General features: G+C 38.7%; 3 protein-coding genes across 17 annotated transcripts in view; 1 reads left to right on the top strand and 2 right to left on the bottom strand.

The window, feature by feature from the left end:
- Positions 1–21742, bottom strand: part of LOC108014920 (retinal degeneration A) — a 115263-nt gene extending 93521 nt beyond the window's left edge. For 5 of the 15 annotated variants that reach the window (XM_070997250.1, XM_036820714.3, XM_036820717.3 and 2 more), the window contains exon 1: positions 21209–21739. The gene's annotated coding sequence lies outside the window, so the exon portion shown is untranslated. Of the gene's footprint in view, positions 1–21208 lie in introns of all 15 variants that reach the window. The other 10 variants (XM_036820709.3, XM_036820715.3, XM_036820710.3 and 7 more) reach the window with 4 other exon arrangements.
- Positions 21743–22467: 725 nt separating this feature from the next.
- Positions 22468–23092, bottom strand: LOC108015115 (uncharacterized). Its single transcript, XM_017081365.4, has one exon. The coding sequence runs from the start codon at positions 23065–23067 to the stop codon at positions 22654–22656; it is 414 nt and encodes a 137-aa protein (XP_016936854.2). The 5' UTR covers positions 23068–23092; the 3' UTR covers positions 22468–22653.
- Positions 23093–23417: 325 nt separating this feature from the next.
- On the top strand, positions 23418–24044 carry LOC108015116 (protein FAM136A). Its single transcript, XM_017081366.4, has one exon. It carries the CDS (start codon positions 23531–23533, stop codon positions 23924–23926), a length of 396 nt encoding a protein of 131 aa, XP_016936855.1. The 5' UTR covers positions 23418–23530; the 3' UTR covers positions 23927–24044.
- The last annotated feature ends 2269 nt before the right edge of the window (positions 24045–26313 follow it).

The following is a 26313-nucleotide window of genomic DNA, read 5'->3' as shown; positions in this document are numbered from 1 at the left end:
ACTCTTGACCCCTTTCGACCGAGTCCTTCGGCGGCAAATGAACTCCGAGCAGATGAACTTTCAACTCACTCAATTAGTAGACATCGAACGGTTTAATCGAAAAATGGTGCTGGTAACTAAGCTTCTCTCTGGACTAAATATCCCACTCCAATTCGTTGAGAAGTAAAAAATCAAACAAAAATCAGTAGCGTTTTGAAATCACTTTAAAAGATGCTTAAAAGTATGCAGTAAACAAAAAACAAATATAGTGTTGCATACTTTTGAGACCTAAGACTTGGAAAAACCAACTTAACCCTTTTTAAAATTTAGATAAAATGTAAGAGTTTTTAAAACCGCACAACCTAAACTACTGGGTCTCTAAACAGACCATAAAGTTCCATTTAAAGCCCAAGTTGAATGCACCAAAGCATATTTAAATCCCACTCGCTTCCACACCTTTTAAATTTCACATCAAATTAATAGCCCCAAGCCTTTAAAATTTCTCTAAGCCATTTTGCTGGGCAACTTCCACTTTGGTGGCCAGATGAAAATCAAATTTGGCATTCATCTGAGCATTACCGAGATATGCGTTTGACTACCGGTAGTAACTTCGGTGTTAACGACAAACTTTCGGCGAACAATCTAAGCCACCACGTTCACGGCCATCACATTGGGAATTTCCATTGAAACTGGGGAAAATGGGGAGAATGAAAACCCTTTTCCCCTTCCTGTCTTTCAACTCCACGGAGTTGGGGGTGAAAAGATGAAGAGCGATGGTTAAAATGAGTTTTCAACTTTCTGGCGGCGTCATATATTCGATCGAAACGTGACTTCTTAGCCCGTGCGTTCACCTGAAGACAGAGAACCCAGCCCGCCTTGATATATGAGACCGGGATTGCCATGGCAAACCCATGGACTGCATTCATCTTCATCTTGGCCCATTTCCTCACATTTTGCCCACAGGAAGAGGGGCGAGTAGAGTTACTCCTGAATAAATGATGGCTCAAGCCACAGAGAGAGTCCACTTAATTTATCAGGAACACGTGTTTGAATATTTTTAGAGCTAAGCAACTTTCCTAATTGGTCGATCCAGGACTTCGGCTTCGGGTACAATGGAACTTCGCTACCTTAACCCAGAGGGGGAAAAGTTGAATAAGTTGGGTGTTATAAAATTAACAACGTTCTTGGCTGGCTTAATTTAAATATTTAAAAAATATTCTGTTGAAAATGTTTTGAAATCTCTTTTTAACGACATTTTCTGGTGCCTAAAAGTATGCAGTGAACAAAGCATATACGTTTTCCTGAAAAACTGCATACTTTTAAGCACCTAAAATAAAATAAATATCTCTATTTCTCTGTAATTGTACCAAAATTGTATCTGTGACTTACTTAAACCGTCCTATAAAATATTATTTTACTATCCACATATTTATATTGCCACATTTATTTTTAAAAACATGAATATACCGCAGATAACTGAATTCTCAGAATAGCAATCTCTTACGGTTTACAGAGGAGCTCCAAATAATCCTCAAGCCTCTTGCGATGGATTACAAAATCTACGCAGCACAGTTTCCACTCAAGTAAGAGCCAACTGAAAATTCAAGTGTCGGCTAAGTCGCAACTAATTGCCGGCCAAAAAGCGAAGGTCTTGCGAATGCTGCACAGCATTAATTGCAAGTGTTTTCCGCAATTGCACCCTAACCGAAAACGGTTGAGGGCCTTACCTTGGGGTATTTGCCACGGCTGAATGCGCTTTCTGACCCCCCCCCCCCCCAATTTGTGGACTTGAAATTCCAGCTAAAAAGGGAGGGGGCTTTCGGGTTTCGGGGAATCCCAGGCACTTGACACGTGTGTGCTCCATCGGAATAGAGGAAGTGAGAAGTTTGGATGCGGGGCTGATGGTTTGGAAATAATCAGAAACGTGCCCCAGATTTCCGGAAGGCGCCGAGTGCTTCTTGTGTGCTCACTCTGCCACAGAGATCCCATTTTCAATCATTGATGATTAATCAGATATCAGCTGGTTGTAAGCGTTTCCCTTTGCTCATTTTCCCCCGCCTCGATGGTAATGATGATGGGCAGGGAAATGGGAATGAGATGGGAAATCTGGATGGTAAATTGGGCGGGGGAATAGGAGGCCCACTGCCTTCCGCTGCCTTGGCAGTAAATCTGTTTTGGTTGCTTCATTAAAAATTAAACAGTGCGGCAATTTGAGGCTGCCAAGCGAAAGGGGGGCGGGGCCATTTGCATTAACATCAAATCAAAGCCGAAAGCAAAGAGTGTAGCGTACTTTAGGGCTTTTAATAAACTCAACTTGGCTCAGCTCAGCGGCAGACAACAAGACACAGACAAACGACTACCGAAAATTTTAATAAAGTCTCCGTTCGGTCTCGGTCCGTTTCCTCCGTCATGCCCCCAGTAAGCCTGCCACGCCCCCCCGGCTGTCTGGGCCGCCCACTTTTATATCATTTGCAGTGCTGCATAGTTTAGGGCGCCTACTCGGGATATATATATTTTTATAAATAAAAGAAGTCGGAGATAAAGGTGAAATCAGCGAGGCTCACAAAACCAAACAGTTCTACTACACTCACCTTGATTTTAGTACTTCAATCAAGCAGCTAAAAATTATTTTCCGTTTATAACAATTATTTTAACATCCATAAGGGATTGTAATATTTATAAGGACCTGTTTGACCTAGCAAAAATACAATCAATCGATATTCAAAATAATTATTAAAAGGATTTTAATTTAATAGTTTTTTTTGAGCAGCTAAGGATTATTTTTAGTTTATAAAAATATTATAATATCCATAAAGTTATTTTTGTTTTTTAAAGAAGCCAAACATTATGAACAACACTGAATTGTTAAATTAATTATCAAGATGACTTCCTTTTGATGTATAAAAATATTTGGAATCCATTTAACAATCAGCAAAAATGAATGTATCAGAATTGTAAAAAATAATACTTGTGTTAACCATAAGCCTTGGCGAATATCCTACATCTCTAATTAAGAACTACTCTATTTTCCTTTTAATACTTGACATTAGCTCATCCATCACAACATATTCATAATACCCCTCGATCATTGTAGAGCGAAAATGCTTACGCAAAATTCATTGGAGCATTAAGTGCCCGGGAAAAAGGAAGCGAGAAGGAAAATTTCCGGCTAAATGTGAGCACAAACATACGCACAAATAGAAAATTATATATGTAGGCACATTACAGCGCAGATTTTGCCACTTGACACAGCAGGCGAAATTGTCTTTTGTTTTTGCCAGCTTGTTATTTTATTTTGCATTATTTTTTTCTCGTCTTTCGTTTGCATGGAATCTTCACCTTCATCTCCATAAATAATTCAGCAAGCCGAGCAGAAAGTGACAAGGCAAAATCTTAGACTTTTGGTCATAGTTTTTGCGACCATCTTTTCGGCAATTCCCTGGCAAAAATGATGTGGCCAAAAAGCGTCCATCACAGTGGGCCAATTGTCTGGGGTCGAGCCGCAAGAAATCCCCCAATGAGTTGTTAACATATTAAGGAGATTTCACTTAAGTACGCACAACATCCCATATTATTATGTGGAGCCCAGCGCAGAGGTTAATGAGGGGAAGCCCCCGAAAAAGTAGGCAACACATTATTCTGCGCCGTTGTTTTTGTCCCTTGAAGGCTGAACACGTGAAACGTGCTTCAAATTGCCCATAAAAGTGTGTAGAAAAAATGGGGGACACCAGAAGTTATTTTACCAAAGTACATTTAAGTGGCTTTAATGGTGACAATATTTCGCCACCCTTTGGCTGTGTGAAAACTGGAAGAGAAAGTAAGTAAGGAAAGTAAAGTAAAATACTATCGGTAAGTGGGAAAAAAAACTATGTACTTAATAAAAGGAAAATAGAAGAGCATTTAAAAATCCCTAAAAAAAATGTGTTCTTCTATTCTCTCCCTGATAAACCTTTTGGTTTTAGATCGTAATGCTGAAATGAACTATGTACTTAGTATAGAAGAAATAAAGAAAATAAAACCCTATAAAATGCTTCTCTCATTCTATCATTATATGGTACATTTTTTCTCAAGTCCATGATAACTTATTTGTTAAATGTAGATCCTAACCTTTTTACGAAAATGAAGACCATTAAATTATCTACGTTTCATCGCGTCAAATTGACTGTATGTAAACTAGCCTCTAAAAATATGTTCGGCTTAATGGCAAGCATTCTATTAGAAATGATTTATGGACTTAGCCAGGGACCCACGCACAAATCACTTGGGGATTCGCATTCGCGCATCCTGACCCCTTTTTTTTCCCATTTCGAGGTCCGTTCCTCAGCCAAAAGGTGAAGGACATGAGTTGGCGAATTTCCGGTGAAGCGAAGTGACGTGAAGGCATGTGTCTGTGAATTTGCGTTCATTTGTGCAAAACGAGTGCGTGTTCTTTGGGGCGTGGCTGTCAAGGCGGATGGAACGCACTTACACCTTCTTGCCTATATGGTATATATATATATATACGCAGGAGTACAGCCAACAAAACACACATGAGCTGGCAGCTGAATGGGCATATTTTCGGCATGATTTAACACTTAATTAGCAACGTTTTTGACTCGAGTGTCGCCCCATCATCATTGTCAGTGGCTCGTGGCACACGGGGCGTATGAGTAATCGCCATAAACGTTATAATCAAGCATAAACACACGTAAGCCATGCTACCTCACAGTGTGCAGAGGGAGAAAAGCGAAGCTTAAGATTGTTAATTTCCGGTTCTAAAATATATAAGAATTACAATAGTTATGTTCTGAGTTTTGAAATTAAAATTTAAAGGCCAAAAATTGTTACTTTTTGGTTATCTTTTCGATACTCTGGTACTTATTATTCCAACTAGGATTATGTTATATTTTTTCTTGAATTTTTGTTAATTATCATCTATCTTCTCACTGTGTACACATCCCTTTTCCGCTGCCAGCTGTGTGAATTATTAAATAAGCAACATGGCGGACAGCACAGGAATAATGAAAAATAAAACCCAAATGTTGCATACTTCTCAGCTGAAGGGATTTCATCCTCTCCTCAGATGCGCGTGTGTGTGTGTGTGTGTGTGTGGCAGGTGTGAGTGCGTCTGTGTGTGTGCTGGCCGGATTTTGTTTTCGGTTAACGCTTTGCAAGCGGTTCCTGGAAAGTAATCGGTTCTTGATGGCCAAAAGCTGTCGGTGGGCAGAGATTTGTTCTTAAATTTATGTGGATGCTTAGCGGGAATTACATTCGAAAATTCCGTTGGGGAAAAGGCGAGGCACTCGCCAAATTCAGTCGAATAAGAGAAGAGATTTACACCCCTTTTCGGGTTTCTCAAGTTTCTAATTTTATTTCATTTGATATTTAAGGTTGGGCTGCTTTAAATTTAAATCATTCTATGTTATTTTCTTCACCTGCCACCCTCTATTCAAGCCTCTATTCGAAAGTAATAATTTTCATTTGCTGCCAAGATAATTTCTTCCACTACTTCACTCACCCCTTTTCATATCCTTTCCTTTCTTGTGTAATTAAATGAAGAGGAAAATTAAAGAATCTGTGCAAACGGAAATGGAAAACGTCTAACGGAAATGCCAAGGCGCACACACATTTACTAAATGCAGGCAAATGTGCAGGAAAAGCTCTCTCTCTCGCTCCAATGTTCACTAATTAGCCAAGAATTTTCATTTCAATTTTAGAGTCTCGTCCCCTTTGGCAGACACTCTGAAGTAGCCAGAATATTTCTTAAATATTTATAATAAATGCATGTTGTATAACATTATTTTCCTTTTATTTTTATTCACTTTTCGGTGTGCTCCCCGGGCTTCCCTCGTCAAAGTGGGCGAGCAGAGTCCACCCCAGGATTCAGATCCAGGAGGGGGGGGCTCCTGGCATGCAAAATAAATAATTTCATTTGACTTGCAAATGCTGGCTGGTGCCACGCAATGGCAAGCTACTCTCAGCTGAGACCCGCAGAGCTCAGGCTCTGAGCCGACCCATAATGCCAGGCATCAGCCATATAGCCACATAGCCATATAGCCATATAGCCATATAGCCATGGCCATCGCTCCCCCTCTCCGCACAGTGGCAACTACAATCCGGCCAAAGGAAAACAATGCCAAGAACAGTGCAAACAAAATGGTAGCAACAACGCATTTGAATGGAGGCAACAACAGCGGCTAAAGAGGGTTCGGAAAAACTCAGGGGACAAGTGAAGTCGTGAATACCCTTTCTCAGGTATTTTTCAGTATATTTAAACAGACAGAACCACGGGTAAAATGTACCTTTCGTTATTCTGTGCCTTGAATACCCTTTCTCAGATATATTTTATAAGATTATTAAAATTGGAAGAACAAGTGAAATCGTGAACACCCTATCTCAGATATTTGTTAGTACCTTGAAAACAGAAATGTACCAATCGTTATTCTATGGCTTGAAAACTCTTTCTCAGATATTTTCTATAAGATTTTAAAAACTGTAAGAACCTTACGAAAAGTTTCATTCCTCATGCTAAGGCTTAAACTTTTCTAATATCGAAAAAAAATACAAATAAAAACTGATCAGATGAATTTCTTTAACTAGTTTTATTGAGTTAAGATAATCTAAATTAGATTTCCCATAAAAGTTAAAACTATATTTTAATATATTCGTATTTTTACAGTTAATAAATTACCAAATTAAGTTATCTTCAATATTTTTATTTGCAATTTTGAAAGCAAATCTTTACGTTTTGTTCGAATTTCAAGGGTTTCTGCAAAAGCTCCATATATGTTTTATAAAAACCCTATAAAGGGCATCGCTCGACAAATGCTCGGCTTTCTGGCTCCCGTGTGCCGCCGCCTTTCGGCTCTCAAGTGCAACACTCTCGAAAACGCTGGCACTCAGGGTGCTGCCTACTTTTAGGCCACCAGGCAGGGGATTTTAAAACGCACAGGCAACAGCCAACAGCTAACTAACGTGAAAAAAGCAGCAGGAAAATAATTAACATAACATAAAGCCGGCAGGCACTGCGGGGGAATGGAGCTTTCAATGCATTTCCAATACATATTCATTAAAAATTAATTACGCCGCCCAACTCCATTCGCTCGGTAGCCCCAAGTAATGTCATTTTAATTTGTTATTTGCAGTGGGCGGCAAGGGAACGGCCGGTTTGTTTGCATTCTATATATTTTTAATTTAATTAACACACCGAACATTACGCTTAAGCAACAACAACAAAAAGTTGTGAGGGGGTGGGATATTGAGGCGATAAAAAACGCAGCCGAAACGCACTCAAACCGCAAGCTTTTAATTAGTCGCGCCAAGGCAACGTGCGGCATCATCAAGTCAGCAACTTTTTAATGACACGGGAATATGGTCGCTGCATTTCCCATTTTCCATTTCCCACTTTCCATTTTCACTAAATGCTGACCAAGAAGATCTGGCCATGGCTGGCGTTGCAAATCGCCCCAAGGCAGCGGCATCCTCGGGCGAATATTTCGCACAAGTTGACATTTTTGCAGTCAAAGATAAATGTGAGAGCTGTGTGGGTGCTAAGCGACGGAAGGATAATTAGGATGGTCACGCGGAAAAGTGGAAAGCTCAAAGAAATTAGGATGCTGCGAGAAGTGTGGCAAAAAGCATTACAGAAATATGCTTAAACATGTAAATAATTTAAAAATCATACGATAAGTGCTTATAAAATGCAGGGTGCTTCATACACTAACATGGCAACCCTAGAGCAAGCTCTGTTATTTCTTTAATGTAAATTATGTAAATGATTGGGTAAAACGAAGATCATAGAACTGTCAAATGATTCACTACTAAGCACGACAACCCTGTCGCCAGCAGAAAGCCCTTTGAATTCCGCCATTTGAGTGCGTGGCAACCCTAATGCATTCTGAAGTATTTGCGGTTCACTTTTGGCGATGTCGCATTCGTCAGCGTCAACTTAGCGCCATTCTCCACCCGCCGTATATAGTATATATGGTATTCGTATAGGATTATTGTTGCTCTTGGCCCTGCTCGGCGGTATCCTTATCCTTATCCTTGCCACCGAGGCGGCTGTCGCCGCTGTTATCCTGGCTGTCATATTTGCGGCTCAAGTGCTGCACTTTGTTATTTTTAGCGTCGTCGTCAACGCCGTCTCGGCCACGCCCCCCCCCGCCTTTCACTGCGCCCCCTTCTGCGGCTTCTTCTTCTTCTGCTTTTCAACTTTCTCCCTCATCTATGGTCGTGCTTTTCTGTTTATTGACGACGCAGCAAAATTGATGATGCAAATATTTGTAACAAGCATTGTTGTGCTCCCCCCTGGCCACCAATCAATCGAACTATGGCACTGGAAAAAAATATTGTTAATGTTTAAATAGTAATCAAAGGTCTAGGGATCTGGAGATCAAGTTACATGATCAGTAGGAATTTTATTTATAAAGGAATATGATAATCAGCTATTAATCTCGAAACATATATGTAGTAGATCTGACCAACATTTTTGAAATATTTTATGCTACCAGCTTTGTTTCCAGTGTAGCATTTCAGGCCATCCTCTACCCCATTTGCAGTTATTGCACTTTGTCTGTTTGGCTTTGGATGTTGTGATTAACAAGTAAGCTCGTGGCTTTCAATGCCTTTTCCATCGCCATACTTTCCCCTTTTTCCCGGTCCGCCGCAGACGGAAAACAAAACAAGGGGAGCTTTGGGGGGCAACAATGAGTCTGGGAAACTCGGGGCACAGTGTATATAGTAAGCCCTGTCTTGGCTCCTAATTCTATTTGCCGGGGGCAATGCCAAATGGCAACTTTCCCTCTGTTTGAGCAGCCAACAATGAGACACGACACTTTAAATAATAATAAACACTCCCCGAGATTGCCAGCTAATTGGACTAGATTTTCTTTTGTTTACCAGTTTTTGCTGATGACAGGGATTAGCTTTTCAATTTACCTCAGGTAAACTGGAATATATTTTTGGGGCAATGCATTCGAATGGCAAAATGCTTGATAAATATTGACAAATCAAGGGGAGGGCAAGCGGAAAATAAATTATAAATATTATTCGGCACATATTGTGTGTATTTTGAAAGCCCCAATTACAATACATCTTGGGGGAAAATATTTCTGCTTGCGCGATTTGGCAATTATTCAGCGATTTCTTTCGACCCACAAGAAAATTCCCCGCAATGCTATATAATTTATCATTTTTTTATGGGCAATTGAGGGCCAAATTTATTTCTCAGATGTTATTAATTGAATTTCTCAGTGCTAGCGATTTTTTTTTATTTTATAATAAAATCAAATATGTTGTGTAAAAAATAAATAATGATAAAATCAGTGATATTTTCAGAGCAGAGTAACTATATTTTTGAGAAAATAATTGCACTGGTTTGATTTTCTATTTTGATTTGGCCATAAATCCGCAATTTGTTCCCACCGAATGAAAACATTCCCGCAATGCGATTTTGTTATTCCGTATTATTGATCCAATAACAATTAATGCCGCTCACCAGACGTCACAGATTTTCCGCCGCCCTCACTGCGATTTTCCCCCTATATTTTTCCAATTTTCCCCATTTTCATCATCGTCTTGGCAGGCGGTTCCCCCACCCATCCACCCATCCACCAATCCATCCATCATCCATCATCTAGCCGCAATCGAAGCGATCTGTCTGCATTGTTTTGCCTAAAAATAAACATCTTCGTTCCCCTCGGATGTGATCTTTTGAGAGCCATAATATAGGATCGTACAAACTGTTTCGCATTTCGTGTTTATCTATCTTTGTTTTGTATCTCTCGGATCTAATCACGTCACCATTTCAAACACCTGGCGGCGGGTTTTGCGACCAGAATTTCCGAATTTCCCAGCTTGTTTTATTTTCGAATTTCATTTGTGCAATACAGACATTTCTCCAAGAGAGAATTGTCGTTTATTTTGTAATATGTACCTGGCTGAGTACAAAAATGTTTTTGGGTATATTAATCAATTGCAGACGAAAATTTGTGTTTGCCTAATATTTAATTGGATTTTTGTCACTGAAGCGTTTTTCACATTTACGGCCTTTCAGATTTCGCCTTTCGGCGAACGATTCTCGCTGAGAAAAGTGGAAAAAACGGGCGATTTTCTTGCCAATTTATTGGGCGTGCGAAGATTAAAGGCAACAAGTTCTCACAAATCTCACTGCAATTTCCCCGCACACAGCCGCGATAATTAATGTCCGTTTTAACACACATGGGCATTTCGGCCATTTAATAGACCCCAGGCGTCATTAAAACAATTTAACTATGGGCATGTAGCCGGTGGTCGGCAAAGCGATTACAAACTGTCCAAATGGAAAAGGTCAAACGGTCAAAGGGTCAGCAGATTGCCTTTTCAGCTGTGATTTCAATGCTTTTTCATTTTTTAAAATTAACAATAAATTTTTGTCTCATTAAAGTCTTACATATTGATATTTATTGATGTTTTAAAGGTGCATAAATTACGTTTCTAAGGAAATTATTTTCTTAAACACAAAAAAAATTGTCATAGAAGATATTGTTTTATTAATTCTAATACTTTGCAAAGTATTACATTAAAATTAAATGGTTTACAAATAATACCAAATTCTAGACTCCTCAATACAATCAGTATTAGGTCTTACCTCTCTGTTTTTCTCGAGTGTTTAGATGCACCCAATGATTTATTAAGGCAACTTCAAATGACTTCAGCATGGGTAAGCAAATAACAGTTTTCATTTCGTTCCCAGAATGATATTAATTTTTAACGATATGTAAGCCCCACACTCGATCCCAGGCCAATCAAAGTTTCCTGCAAGATAAATATGGCCAACACAGATGCACTTTGTCAACTCGGAGTCTTTTAATTAGGAAAAGTTGCCCCAGGCACTTGCAACCTTGCAACTTTTCAGTGCAGCATTTTCAATTTCCCAAAGAGCAGATAAAGACCAACAAAAAAGGCATTAAACAAGCATAAATCAGGCCAGAAGTTTGCCACATCTAGTATCTAAACGAATGTATATATGCCTATGTGGAAATTGATGCCCATTCAAGCATCTATAAATTTTCATTGAGAGCCCGCCAAGTGCTCATAATCATTAATTTGCATATTTTTTTTGCCGGCCGTGCAACATGTCGTATGGGCAATGTTGTGCCAGACTCGAAATACGGTCAATGGACGCAGCTCATCATCACATAATCGTCACGATGATGACGATCAGCATGACGCCCCGAATGTTACACACATTAAAATAAAACTCGCATTTGTCATTATTTCTTTTGCCTTGGCATTGACAATGGCCCCACAGTCTCTCAGCCGGGGTTTTTCCCGCATTTTCCCTTTTTATTTTCATGCTTTTCCCGCCGAGAACGATGCCCAAAGTTCAGCCAAACTATTTGGCGAGCAAAGTTGGCATCGGGTAACAGCCGTAAAAAGGGAATTGAATGCTTCTCCCCTCCCGGTTCGCCGTTTATTTTTATGTTTCAATTTGTATCTACACATTTTATTTGGGTTCAGCTAGCTGAGAGCTGAAAGCTGAAAGTGTTCAATTTGGTGGCGGTGGAGATGTTCTCTAGATTTCTGCGGTCAAAACAAACGCTTCAATTCGGTATTGTAATAAATGTAATAACTACAAGAAATCTAACAAGTATTGCGTATTTTTAAATTGATTGTTGAAAAGTATAGACCTTTGAAACCTTGCATAGAATATTTAATTTGCCTTAAATGCCTTAATTATTTTTCTTTAATAAAAAAAATTAAACTGTGATGAAGCTATTTAAGAAAATAATTCAATAAATAAAACAATATCAATCTAGTTTAGTTTTAAGCTTATACGCCCGATAATAATGATATGAACTCACAATACAACAAGCACTTTTATGGGTAATACCGTATAAAAAACACTGATTTCTTGATGGGCAAAAATAAATCAAGTCCTCAACTGTTGCCATTAGAAAAGCAAACGCGCAGCGAAATAAAAAATAAGCTTGCAACAGATATTTACAAGGGGCAGCAAGAAATAGAATCGGGCGAGTTCAATGCCTCGTAAATCTTTTTCGCTTTATATGCGACGAAGACCACCCACTAAGCCAAGTGCCACGCCCCCCCTGTTAGCCCGGTCGTAATAGTTAGCTGGCTGGTAGAACAACTGCAAAAAGTAAACACAGCAGTCGCAGCTGTCCCCCAGTTAGCGCCCTTTGATAGATGGCCAAAAAGGAAAAACGAAATTGGTAGAAATAAGAAATCCCACAAAGAGCAGCAGAAACGAATCGAATTTGTGAGGACATTAAGTGGAGAACTGGGACTCGAGTGTGAATAAGCTTTCGCCTATTTATGGACGATCTGGTGGCCAGATTTATGAAACTCCATCGTCCTTGGTAACCAACGAAAAAAACTCGATTTTCCCACGAAAAGCCATCGATGGAAAGTGCGACTGATGCATCTGCAACTTGAATGAACTCAGAAATCGGGCCAAGAAATTTAAGTGGCTCCTGCTTTCCCTTCGAAAAGCAAGAAATAAAAATAAACAAGTACAACGTAAAGTGAAATCGAAATAAGTGAAAAAAGTTCAACGATAGATATTGAATAAGTTTTGTTGGAAAATACAGCTCTGCATTACTATGAATATTCATACAGAAAGTTGGCCCTCAGAATGATACGCATAAAGCATTACAAGGGCAATATTCCTTAAATACCACAAACTGATTTTAGTAAATAAAATTGTTAAGGTTATGGAATAAATAATAAGAAATACTACAAATAAAATTAAATTCGGTAGTTGAAATGTTTTATATTAAAAATACTAACTAAACCGAAATACTAAGTTCGAACTTTAAAGTTCAAAGCACGAGTCCTAAAAATACTGTCTAAACAAAAATACTAAGTTCCAACTTTGAAGTTCAAAGTACGAACCCTAAATCATGTTAGCTAGAATTTATTTGGAGAGCAGCAGCAAATTTTCCTAAACTAATTCAAGTAAATTGCAGTGGAAAATGCATTTGCATTACGACTAATTAGCAAAGTTGCAGCCTGACAAAAAAAAGGGGGCGGCGCGGGGCGTGGTCAAGGCCGGACAAGGAAAAGCGGAAAAGCTGAAATGGAAGCGGAAAACAAAAGGAGCAGAAAATAGAAAACAGTAGCCGGCCGTCTTATCTGGCTAAGCAGTTTATATGCAAATTTTATGAGCTGTCAACGTGGCCAAGTGTCTCGTCGTGAGCTTAAGCCCCCTAGAAGGAGATCTCGCAGCGTTGGCCAACAAGGGTTAAGCCAGGAGCACAAGAACTTGGTCTTCAACTGGACCACGGACACGCACAATGGGGGGCAAGACAATAGCACCACCGATGTGCTATTCGACTTCGTATTTTTGATCACAAGAAATGGTCTAAAAAATACCTAAACATATTCAGTATTTTATGATGTTCCATCCCAAAATCCTTGTTGGATTTCTTGTTTTATTTAGATAATTTTTTATTATTTTCACATTTTCATAAAAATGATTTATATTTGCTTTTGAATTTTAAATCAATCATCATAAGTTTATTTAAATGTGTATAACTTCAATATAAGTTAGTTAGTTATTCCAATGAAACAAATTGAAGATTTCCCAAGGAGGGTAAAATTGTTAAATTAACTTAGCTTCTGTTCGGGGTCCTTATCTTGACCTCCGTTGTTCAGTTCTACTTCAATTATTCATGCCATCCGAGCAAAGGAGCAAAGGTCAAGTGTGTGTGTGTGTGTGTGCATGATGGTGTGTGATGGTGTGGACGTGTGGGTATGGCCATGCAATTAAGACCCCTATGCACGACGACAAAGAGCCAAAGACATGGACACATGTGCATATAAATTGCTTTGATGAAAATATGCAAAAATCCGGGCATATTCTCGCATTTTCGTTTGTTTTGTCTCACATTGAAGCTACAGCTGCTTCCATCTTCTACCTTCTGAATTTTCCGAATAGCACAAAGATATCCCCCCCCCCCCCCTGACTTTCACTTGGTTGGTCGATCTATCATTCGTTTACGCCGTTTTCATTTGGATTTTCATGCGTGAAAATCTGTTGCCGGTGGTAACAATAAAGGAAAAATAGCATTTAGATGTTTACAGCACAAATTGGCTTGCTTTTCTATCGAGGAATTATTAGAGGTATGTTTCAAGTAATATTATATATAATAAATAATAATAATTTTTATTAAATGTTTTATAGAATAGGAATACAATATTTCAATAAGCCACTATTAAATAGTTTTTAAAGTTCCTATTTTCCAAGTTCTGGTTGCCTACAAACTTTTTGCAAGTTTATTAAAAATCTATACATCAATTTGAATAACCCTTTGTGCCGAGCTCCCTTTAGAACCGCAGTGGCTCCATCTAACACACACAAATGGTCGAATAAAAGCCCCGAATAGTTGGCTTTATTAGTTCGGACTTTCCCAGCCATTTTCCCCCGTTTTCTTGGGTCAGAAACCACAAAAAGAACAACGACGAGGGGCAAAAGCGCGGCGCGTGTCAATGACTCCAGTGTAAATAACAATAACAATAAAATGGGGTAGAGGGTGGTCCTTTATTTTATTTCCCCCCTGTTTTTTTGTGGCTTTCAGTTGCTTTTAGCCACTGCAGTTTGTCAAATTTCTGTGTGCTTTGTGGCTTTTGTTTGTCTGCAAACCCAAACGAACCGAACCAAAAGCGTTGACAGCTGTCGAGAGGGAAATTAACCACCTTTCTCCCAATGGACTCGTTTGGTCGCTTATTTAGTTGGATGGCAAATAAATGTTTACACTTTTAACAATGTTTGGCAATCGTTTGAGGACCGCCGATTACTGGATTCACTCAATCAATTGCAGATTGCAGTCGAGATTCGAGATTCGAGATTCGAGCGTTCCTGCATCTAACACATGGCGTATGCGTAATGTCGCCCATCCCTTCCCCAATATATATCCTTCGATTCTCACACAGCCCCTATATGTCTGCACCTATTTGCATTTATCATTGGCAGAAGGAGCCTGAAGGAGCGGCAACAACAGTGACAACACTTTTGCATGCAAATATATCAGACGTCACCCCCACGTTGGCAGTTAAGCACATGTGCCATGTCGTCCTGGTTCCCCAGGATAGCTCCTCCTCCTCCTACTTCTCCTGCTCCTCCATCCCGCTTCGAAACCCCACCTCCTTGAGGGGTTTCCTGGCCCTGTTGTAGATGTCTCTTCCGTACCTGCTGGTTAGCGGATGAACAGTGAGTTGGGAGTGCAAGATTTGGAGTGCACTTTGAAGACTTTGAATGACCCTATATCTTTCTGCATAAATTAATTTAACTTTTAATATTAAATAATTTTAATTACATTTTAAATTGTGCTGTTCAAATAAATTTGTATATTACTTACTAGATCAATTTATTTATAAATGCTAACAGAAGTGGGCTCAGGCTCTTGATTATACCAAAATTGCATACATTTAATAAGTGTGTAAGTACGAGTTCAACAAGGTATGACACCTTATTTTTGGACCATTACTTTTATTGTTTCGCCCAAAATACTGATTTTTTTGGGCGAAAAAAAAGAATCTTAGTTTTTTTGCGAAACCCCGATATTTTTCTTACACCTGTTTTGCTGTAACTTGGTCAAAAATGGTCCGATATCGAAAAGACGCACTGTTTTGAACAGCTAATAAGCTAGATAATTGATCGTAACCATTTTCAGACTGATTTCTATAACTTTAAATTTCCTCAAATTTTCACTTTTTTTACAAGGGGTAGTATCATCTATTTTTATCGAAAATTGGTCAAAAATAAAAATTTTTAGGTGTGAATGCCATTTGATTGGAAATTTAATCACGAGTTCAACAAGGTATGACATTCCATATTTGGACCATTACTTTCGTTGTTTCGCCCAAAATACTGATTTTTTTGGGCGAAAAAAAAGAATCTTAGTTTTTTTGCGAAAACCCGATATTTTTCTTAGACCTGTTTTGCAGTAACTTGGTCAAAAATGGTCCAATATCGAAAAGACGCACTGTTTTGAACAGCTAACAAGCTAAATAATTGTTCACAACCATTTTCTGCCTGATTTCGATAACTTTAAATTTTCTCAAATTTTCACTTTTTTTACAAGGGGTAGTATCATCTATTTTTGCGAAAATTGGTCAAAAATAAAAATTTTTAGGTGTGAATGCCATTTGATTGGAAATTTAATCACGAGTTCAACAAGGTATGACATTCCATATTTGGACCATTACTTTCGTTGTTTCGCCCAAAATACTGATTTTTTTGGGCGAAAAAAAAGAATCTTAGTTTTTTTGCGAAAACCCGATATTTTTCTTAGACCTGTTTTGCTGTAACTTGGTCAAAAATGGTCCGATATCGAAAAGACGCACTGTTTTGAACAGCTAACAAGCTAGATAATTGATCGCAATAATCTTCTGACTGATTTCGATAACTTTAAATTTTCTCAAATTTTCACTTTTTTTACAAGAGGTAGTATCATCTATTTTTGCGAAAATTGGTCAAAAATAAAATTTTTTAGGTGTGAATGCCATTTGATTGGAAATTTAATTACGAGTTCAACAAGGTATGACATTCCATATTTGGACCATTACTTTCATTGTTTCGCCCAAAATACTGATTTTTTTCGGGCGAAAAAAAAGGATCTTAGTTTTTTTTGCGAAAACCCGATATTTTTCTTTGACCTGTTTTGCTGTAACTTGGTCAAAAATGGCCCGATATCGAAAAGACGCACTGTTTTGAACTGCTAACAAGCTAGATAATTGATCGCAACCATTTTCTGACTGATTTCGATAACTTTAAAATTTCTCAAATTTTCACTTTTTTTACAATCATCTATTTTTGCGAAAATTGGTCAAAAATAAAATTTTTTAGGTGTGAATGCCATTTGATTGGAAATTTAATCACGAGTTCAACAAGGTATGACATTCCATATTTGAACCATTACTTTCGTTGTTTCGCCCAAAATACTGATTTTTTTGGGCGAAAAAAAAGGATCTTAGTTTTTTTGGGAAAACCCGATATTTTTCTTTGACCTGTTTTGCTGTAACTTGGTCAAAAATGGCCCGATATCGAAAAGACGCACTGTTTTGAACAGCTAACAAGCTAGATAATTGATCGCAATAATCTTCTGACTGATTTCGATAACTTTAAATTTTCTCAAATTTTCACTTTTTTTACAAGGGGTAGTATCATTTATTTTTGCGAAAATTGGTCAAAAATAAAATTTTTTAGGTGTGAATGCCATTTGATTGGAAATTTAATCACGAGTTCAACAAGGTATGACATTCCATATTTGGACCATTACTTTCATTGTTTCGCCCAAAATACTGATTTTTTTTGGGCAAAAAAAAAGGATTTTCGTTTTTTTGGGAAAACCCGATATTTTTCTTAGACCTTTTTTGCTGTAACTTGGTCAAAAATGGTCCGAAATCTAAAAGACGAACTGTTTTGAACAGCTAACAAGCTAGACAATTGATCGCAACCATTTTCTGACTTATTTTGACAACTAAAATTTTTTGCACATTTGCACATTTTTTTTTTCATTGTGTTTTTTACTGTATCTTGGCCAAAACTTTTCTTAAATCTAAAAGGCGCACTGTTATGAACAACTAACAAGCAAGTTTATTGATTTTAAGTTAATGAGTGGTTTTTTTATTTGGTCAGTCTAGCACACTGAAATAGTAATGCAAAGTTCGCCTAGCAAGCGAGCACCTCGGGTGGACCAACTTTGGATCCCCACTCGATGGGCGATGCATGATTGATGGGACTTTTGGTTGCCATTTTTGCCTGCTGCCAGGCCATTCCGGCCCACTGTGCTCGGTGCACCAGTGGGTGCCATAAAGCGCACAAGTGCCAAATTGCTTAGGCAAACTACGTTAGTTATTACGAACGACGGTTGCTACGTTCGAGGCGACTTGGTTACTTTGGCCCCGTTCACTTCGATTCGATCCTTTGGCTGTTGCTTTTGCCATTGCTGTTGCTACTGCTGTTGCCATTAATGCTGTTGCCATGGCCTGTTAAAGGCTCATAACTTGGCTTTAATGTTGCGCATACGTATCGAGCATACGCCATGTGTGCCGCCTTGACAAGAACATAAATAGCCAGCCGAATTCGGGGAGTACGGCCACCGAATGTTTACCCACCGACAACTGTCAGTTCCCTAAATGTCTGACTGCCTGTTTGTCCCAAAAAGCAGAAGACCAACAATGGATAAACAAAAACAAAAACAGAAAAACCCGAATTGGCCGGAGACTCAACTCCCTGACAGGCTAAAAGCTCAGCCGCCTAAAACACAGAAGCAGCAATCACTTAACTCTTGCCCCGAACGCAAACGGAAAGCCCCTTGATTTTCCACCTGCAATGCCAACACTTCAACCTTGTGCACACACGCCCATTTTTCCCGTCTCAAACTCAAAAAAAACCAACAATGGGTTAAAGTTGAGATGAGAGGAAAAACAAAGTGGGGATAAAGTGGCTGCCATGTTTTGACTGGCATCGTATTCAAATTCTAGTTAATCACATTTTGGGTTGGACTTTATGCTGTGGGTAAATTGATAAACAAAATAGAGTAGTCTGTTGTTATTGTATCTTAAGGATACACAATTGAATTTGGATTCCAATCATTGCACTTTGTAAGTGCCAATTTAAATGGCTCTACTAAATTAACAAAATATAGTAATCTGTTGTTTTTGTATCTTAAAGGTACCTAATTGAATTTATTTTTAAATCATTACATTTTTAATGGGCAATATAAATAAAGGATCTTTAAGTACCTTTTTTATGGCTCTATAAAATTAACCCCCAGCACCAAAGCAATCGCAGGCAATGCGATTAGGTGCAGAACTTTTGATTGATAGCGCCGCACTCGAGGAAATCCCCATGGATCTATATAGAACCGTATCAGCGGTGTCCCACGATAACAATGCATCCAGAGCCGCACGGCAACATTGTTTTCCACTTAAAATGCCATCGGGTAGGAGTGTATACACACTACCGCCGGTACTCTGATATTTTCCATCATAATATTTATTTAGCCAAATGCCTCCAAAGCCATGTTATCAACATACCCCCCTCAACTGCCACACTGATCCATGATTGATGGAAGGTGAAAATGCGAGGGAAAAAGGCGAATAAATTACCCAGCCAGAGGGCGTGATGCAGTTCCACATAATATATGCAGATTTCCAAAAAAAAGTATAGCAAACGGCAATTTCTATTAATTAACACAGCGTTTTTGCAAAGCCCCGTTGTTTCCATTCCAGGGAAAACACAATCTGCAACCGAAATGCGATGCATACGTGTTTGCCCCTCATCGCTGTCAAATAGCCCGCGGCATCTTTCAACCATTCCCATTTGTTCTTTACTTTTTTCCCTCGCTTTTTTCAATTTTATGTGTATTTTTATTGAATTTTATATGCGAACCCCTGGCACACAAAACGAACCAAAAAATAAATAAAAACGACAAGAAATGAAAATTGAATATTTTATGTGAAGTGAAGCAAAGAACAAAAAATGGATCAACAATTGAAACATCACATTTTTATATGTTAGCACGAGAAATGGGAAACAATTTCTTTATATCAGAAACAAAGTCATATAAAAATCTCCAAAACATTTTCAATTTGTACAATGGGTTCATACATTCAATATTAAAAATATTTCGAGGATTGGAGGTATATATTTTTGGCGGATTAATTAGTTTAAACTGAAAAATTTAGTTAGTTTAATTTAATAATAGACCAGATTTTTTTTAAATGTTGAAAAATTCGGAATTTTTAGTTCTTCAAATATAAAATAAACAAACTATTGAAAAAATCGTAACATTGAGAGAATTCAGATAAATTGGAATTTTCAAAAATATGATTTTAAATAAATAAAGGGTTTTCTAGGTCAATTTCTTATAAACTTATTTTTTTTAATCTTAAATTGTATATGTAAAGTATGCCTCCTTTTCATATTTGATTGTCCATTGTAGGCAAACGCAAGGACAACAAAAGCAAGGAAGCGCAAACAGGAATGCCACGTATACGCCGTGTTGTCTGGCGTTTTCCTGTTGCCGGGGAAATGGAAAATCAAAGATTGCCGACCGCACACCGTGCCGTTTTCCGCCGTTTTCCACCGTTTTCCGCCATTTTCGCCATTTCGCGCTCTTATATCAGTGGGGAAAGCCGGTCACGCGCCAATACAGCCGCTGCAACATCCTCCAGCTTGCAGTTGCTTAAACGCAGCGATTAGCAAAAGGACACGTACGAAGGATGCCAAGGATGCGTGTGCGGATGCGTGTGCGGATGCGGATGCGGATGCTAGTGCTGGTGCGGGTGCCAGTGCGGATGCGGATGCGGATCCCGCAACAAGTTCGGTTAACGAGGCTGGCCAACAAGGGCCCAAATCCCATGCCGGAGTGGCCTAAACCCAAACCGCTCTTTGTGGCCAGCGAATTTGTGAATGGCGCATCGTTTAATACAATTGCACACGCTGCGTATGCGTAACGAGTTTGTTTCCCCTTTTCGCAGGAGCTTTCTCAAAGGGATTTGTCGCCCCGAAAATCGTAGACAGTTTTTCATTGAATCATCTCATTGACACACACACAACTGGGGGGGGGGGTTTCGCCATCAGCGAGACAATGAAAATGTAAGTAATTCAATTTATAAAGAATAGCAAGCACAAGGACATGCCAAGCTTTTTATTTTAAATTTGAAATTTTAGCTTCTCAAATTTAATGGTACTTTAATAGAGTTCTTAACCTTATTTCTAACATACCAAGATGTTGTTGGAATTTCAACTAAATTAGTTACAGAACTTCTGGTGTTTTGATATTTCTAAGAAAAACTTTTATCAGTTAAAAGTTTGACATTCCTTGAATAATAATAATAATAATTTAAAAAGTTTTTAGATCTAAAGAAGCTCGTAATCATAGAAAAAACAAAACATCATTAGAGTAGATAGCCCTATAAAATTCCTAAAATTGATTTTTCTCATTTATTTTGGCACTCATATCGTATATTTTTAAAACCCATTGTAAAAATCAGTTTCGATTTCAATACTCCCATAAAAATCCACAAAAGGAATTAACTATTTAGATCATAAAATCCCGAAATAAAATGAAAAGAAATCGACGGAGTTCCCACTGAAGACTATTTAAAATCGTTTTCTAAAAACCACAACACACACATACACACGAAAAAAAAACTCTCGCACATTAAATCACGAAATTAATCAACAATTTTCCTAGGAATTTGTTCAATGATTTTGAATAAGTAATTTCATATTTACCGTTTCGCATTCAGTTTTTCTTTTCAATGGAACGCACTTTTCAGTCGTTCGAGTCCAATGAAAATTTCGTGCACATTTTTGTGCGTTTACACGTTAACAGTTAGGATTCAAAAACGCACAAAAACTTGAAATATACTTGTTCTGAAAATGGTCTGCTATGTTTTTTAACTTTTAGTTATGAGTTTCTTTCCTTAACTTTTAGGTTGATATTTTAAAAATATAAGTTAAATACTTTTGAATATCTTTGAATACTTTTAAATATATATTTATACAAGTTAATATAGTTTTAGCACAACACTTAGAAGCACAATCAAAAAAAGAGTTATTTTATATTTGTATATTGTGAGTTTTTCAGTATGTTTTGTAACTTTTGGTTTTGGTATGGGATGTTTTTGTTTTGGGCGATGCGATGCGAAGCGATGCTGAGTTGAAGAACTTGAGTTCCAGAGAGTTTTGTATTTTTGTTTGAAATGTTCGGTCTGCTTGGGGCTGTTCTGCTATTTATATGAGGTATTTTTCTAGCACAACGCGCCTCTTCGACCGTTCAAATGAAACTGATGCGAAGGCGACGCGTTGCAAGGAATATAAAGCGACCGGGAGCGAGAGGGCGCTATTGGGGGCCGATGGCGGAGCAAGCGAGATGGCAGGACTCGGCCGGGGATTTCGGCCGGGTTCGGGAGATCCCGAAGTGCTATAAACACCTGTAAGCAGCCCTCGATGCCGGCGAGAGAGAGAGATAGCGAGAGAGCGAAAGAGAGAGGGAGAGAGAGGGACTAAAAAGCCGTATCGCTCTCACTCCCTCCCTCTTGCTTGCCGCCACCCACGCTCCCAATCGCCCATCTCTGTCCCACCTCCCTCTCTCCCTCTCGCTCTCATTCGAAAGCGGAAGGAAACTCAACAGTTGGCACATTACGCCGTGGAGAGAGGAGCGGAGAAAGTTGAGCAATGAAATGCAGATGAATGCGGAGAAAAGCGGGCGGCATTTCGTTATTTGTGCCCATCAAATTTATGGCAATCATTTGTTTGGTGTTTTAAGTTGGGCCAACACAAGTGCCCAAAAACTATTTATCGATAATTATCGGAAGAGCGGGTTGGGGGGGGGGGGGGTAATCCAAACGATTATGATAATGACTTTGTCAAGTATTATAAATCAAATTGTTTGCCATATCTTTCGATTCTAATAAATCGTTTCATGGCATACTGAATTCTCACCTATTAATGAAATGCTTATCGGGATAATCGGAAATTAATCGATCTACTTGTTATCGATCAACAGACTAGAAAACTATTTTTATTATTATTATTTTGACAAGAAAATGGTTAATTATTAGTATCTTAACAATGTGATTGAGGCTACTATTTAAAGTGTAGTTTCCTTACACAAAACAAACTTTATAAGTAAGCAGTATATTTTTTCATTATATAGCTTATAATTTTGGTACATTTCACCAGGATAAGAGGTTCCAAAAATCGTCATAGAAATCATCTGTTTCATTTTCTGTGTCGACTTCGTCGAGTAACTTTTTGAGTTTTCTCAATAGTTCTTTATCCTTTTCCAGCTTATCCAAAACTTTTTCGGTGTCACTTTTTAACAATCCGTGTTTTTTTAAAATTCGAATTACACGCTTCTCAAAAGGTGTAAATTTTTGTTCTTTGGATCGGAGATGGCCCTTTAAAGGGTTGAGGGACATCCAGTTCACAAACCCAGGATCCCGTTCTTCAGCGAGACTTGGTATCGTCAGCTTTCCGGAACTTGGCTTATAAACCTCGTTGGGTCGCTTGGTAGACAACTCATGGTCGAGGGTCGATCCAGAGACAGCTAAAATAACCAGGAATCCAATGACATGCAAGTAAAGCATTTTAAAAACTGGGTATGTGCCTGGTGCTCAACTGCTACTTATATACACTTTTCAGAGCTACGTTATCAATGGACACAATTAGGTAAAATTCAATTACAGATAGTTTGACACTGATTTATAACTAAGCCTTGACTACTAACTTAACAAGATAGTTCAATTTCCTGTATAAGCCGGAATGTTTTGGTTAAATATCAAATAACTAGAATTACGTAAATATATTTAAAGTGTTAATAAGTTGGGGAATTTTGAATACATTGCAGGCTACGCAAGAATCTTGTTTGGTCTTTTTACCACAAGATTTACATTGATCCAAAAAATATTAAAGAAAAAAAGGAATGTATTGGAATAATTTTGAGATAACCAAATCACATTGGCCTAGTGCTTTCCCCTAACAAAAATCAATCACTCCAAACTATAAACTAACCCAAAATATATACCATATATCATACATAATATTGCAAGGATGGATTGCGATAATCCCAGTTTAGAGGACCAGCGCGAGCGAGTGGATAATGCGATCGTGACCGCCATGGAGGATCTGGATCGGGACTATCTGCGGAAGCTGCAGATCGAGATGCACGCCTGTGCGACCGCCTGCTGTGCGGATGCGGATGCGAACGCGGAGGCGGTGGAGCGGTGCGTGGACCGCTGCCAGATCCGCTTGACCCGCGCCCGCTGCTTCGTGCAGCAGGGCATGTCCGACTTCGAGAATCGCCTGGAGAAGTGCCTCCAGCAGTGCCGCCTCCATGGATCCTACGACCACCTGGAACGCTGCTCCAGTAACTGCGTGGATAGTCACGTGGGCCTGCTGCCCGAAATGCTCAGGGCCATGCGAGACACCCTGGAAAAGGGCGTTTAGAAAGGTTCTATTGGGTATCAAAAAATAAAAATTCCTTATTTTACTTTAAAATATTATACTTAAATACTGTAGGTTACATAAATAAAATTTCGCCTTACGAACTACGAGCAATAGCTAATATTAAATCCTTAAAATCATAGAAAAGGTTTAGAATTAGGCACTTTAAAATCATAGAAATCTTGTTCTATCATAAGAAATTCCAGATACGAACTTCAAGCTATATCTGTTGTTAAAAAAATAAATTAAATACATAATAATCAAGCACCTGTCTTTAAAATGTCTATAATTGTATTAGAACAACCAGTTCGCCGTATTAGGCTCCTATTGGAGGGCCTAAAACACAATTAAACGCCACTTAACTGCTAAATAGCATCTCAATTAATGACAAACGGCAATTAGAGGCCCGAGACCTACAGCTAATCGGTCGGGGGAATGCTTATTGATTTGTTTACTAATCTAATCGATTGTGGTGCAATTTTTGGTGACCCAAAAACATGCTTTTTATAAAGCAATTACCGGCCCCTGCCATCGCTGGGGGGTCCCGAAAGCAATACAGTCCACAAATTATTCATACGAACATGTCCGTATGGGCTGTGATTTATTCAGAAACATAGGGCCAAACGTGCCGCCTGTAAATGCTCCCAATTGATACGACAATAGCAATAATCTCCTCGACACGGCAATGTGGCATACTTTCAGGCGAGGCGAACCAAAGTTCGGGCTCCAAAAGGCCCACAGTTGCAGTGAAGGAACCCAGAAAGCACCACCCACACAAGGAGGTCTTCAAATTGGATCACAACAAGAGAAAGAAGTCCACATTATTAGAAAAACCATCTACGACCTGTCAATCAAATAGTGCTCTGTAATCACTGCCAATTGAAATAGTTTCAAGGAAAATTGGACTGCATTGCTGACCATCTGTTATTGTGCACAGGAAAGACACACCATGCATGCCAATCGATAGCTAAGTTATGTAACCTTATTATAATAACATTCTAATTCTAACAAATTTGAGTGATTTTAATCTGTTAATAATGGGAAAGTTTTTGAATTAACCACAGAAAAATAACTGTTTAAGGACTATCGATAACGAAAATGAACTAGTCGATAAAACCGATAGTTATATTACTATTTTTAAGACGATTCGTGGAAAAACTTTAGTAATCAACATAAATATTATGTAAATTTAATAATGAGAAAGGGGTTTTAATTTAAACTTTTAAGGCTAACAAAAGACTAACCAAGACTACCGATAACAAAACAAAAACGAATCGATAATACCGATTAGGCACATTTAAAAAATCGATGGTAAATAAAAGTAGTGATAGTTCTAAATGTTCATCTCTCCAGAGATATCTTAGCGCCAGGCTGGGCTGCGGTTTGGACCCATCATCGGCGAATACCGATGACCAAATTTACCTTCTGTCCATCAAGGGGTAATCAGACTCGAGTGTACGGAGGTGTGTTTGACAGATATGGGTGTGCGGACAAAAGCAATCGACATGTCAGTTGAGCAGTTTAAAAACCCTGCCACCGGGAGTCGGGGGATACGGCGGAATTGTGAGCTTTGAGACAATGGCAGCGGGTGTCTAACAAAATGTTTTCGCATTATTCAAATGAAATGCTCTTTATTGTCTGCCAGTCGCCGTATCGTACCACCAATTGCAGCAACAAACAAATCAGAAAGGAAAGCCCAGGAGGAGGTCGCTTTTGAGGCGCAACAAAAACAAACAAAGGGGGAAAATCCGTGGAAATACAAAAAAAGTAGAAAAAATTATTACCTGCATTCAGCGAGAACAATGAATCACTTCTCAAAAAGGACGAGAACGGTGCGATTGAAAAGCGCAACCATGGGGGATGCAGATTGCCGGATGGAACGTCCAAATCGGATTGGCTTCCAAAAAACTATTGAGTTAATCATCTCGATTTGCATTAATCTGATTGGCCAAAAGTCCCAGGCACTGCGGACATGTACATGGGACCAAATGCGTCCCATCAAATGCACTGAGCCTTATTACTGCTTATCTTTGGTATTAACTTGGGAAAATAAATGCATCTATTTGTAGGTCTCATGCATAACCTATTTGTTGTATGGTATGTAATGCAAATTAAGAGGATATTGTGAAGCGGAATTTTAAAAACTCATTATAAGCACCGAAAATAAAATGTTTACCGTTGAAACCTCTCCAAAGTAGCACTCAGGAAATCACAGAAATTGTTTCAGCTGCAATCCTTAGTCCCGCCCATCGGCTTATATCAAAATGTAATGTCCGAATGCGTGGGCTTTGTATATCTAGGTATACATTTTGCGATGCATGCACATAACGCCCACGTCTTTTCAGCCATGTTGCCAACCTACGACTGCAGCTGCATGTATTCTTGGAATT

This window comes from Drosophila suzukii, chromosome X (assembly GCF_043229965.1).
Source record: "Drosophila suzukii chromosome X, CBGP_Dsuzu_IsoJpt1.0, whole genome shotgun sequence".
Taxonomy (NCBI): domain Eukaryota; kingdom Metazoa; phylum Arthropoda; class Insecta; order Diptera; family Drosophilidae; genus Drosophila; species Drosophila suzukii.
The sequence above is the reverse complement of the archived record's forward strand: the minus strand, read 5'-3'. Positions and strand labels throughout refer to the sequence as shown.

Coding starts and splice junctions, on each gene's coding strand:
- LOC108015115 (XM_017081365.4), bottom strand. CDS start 23,067: ATGCTTTACTTGCATGTCATTGGATTCCTGGTTATTTTAGCTGTCTCT.
- LOC108015116 (XM_017081366.4), top strand. CDS start 23,531: ATGGATTGCGATAATCCCAGTTTAGAGGACCAGCGCGAGCGAGTGGAT.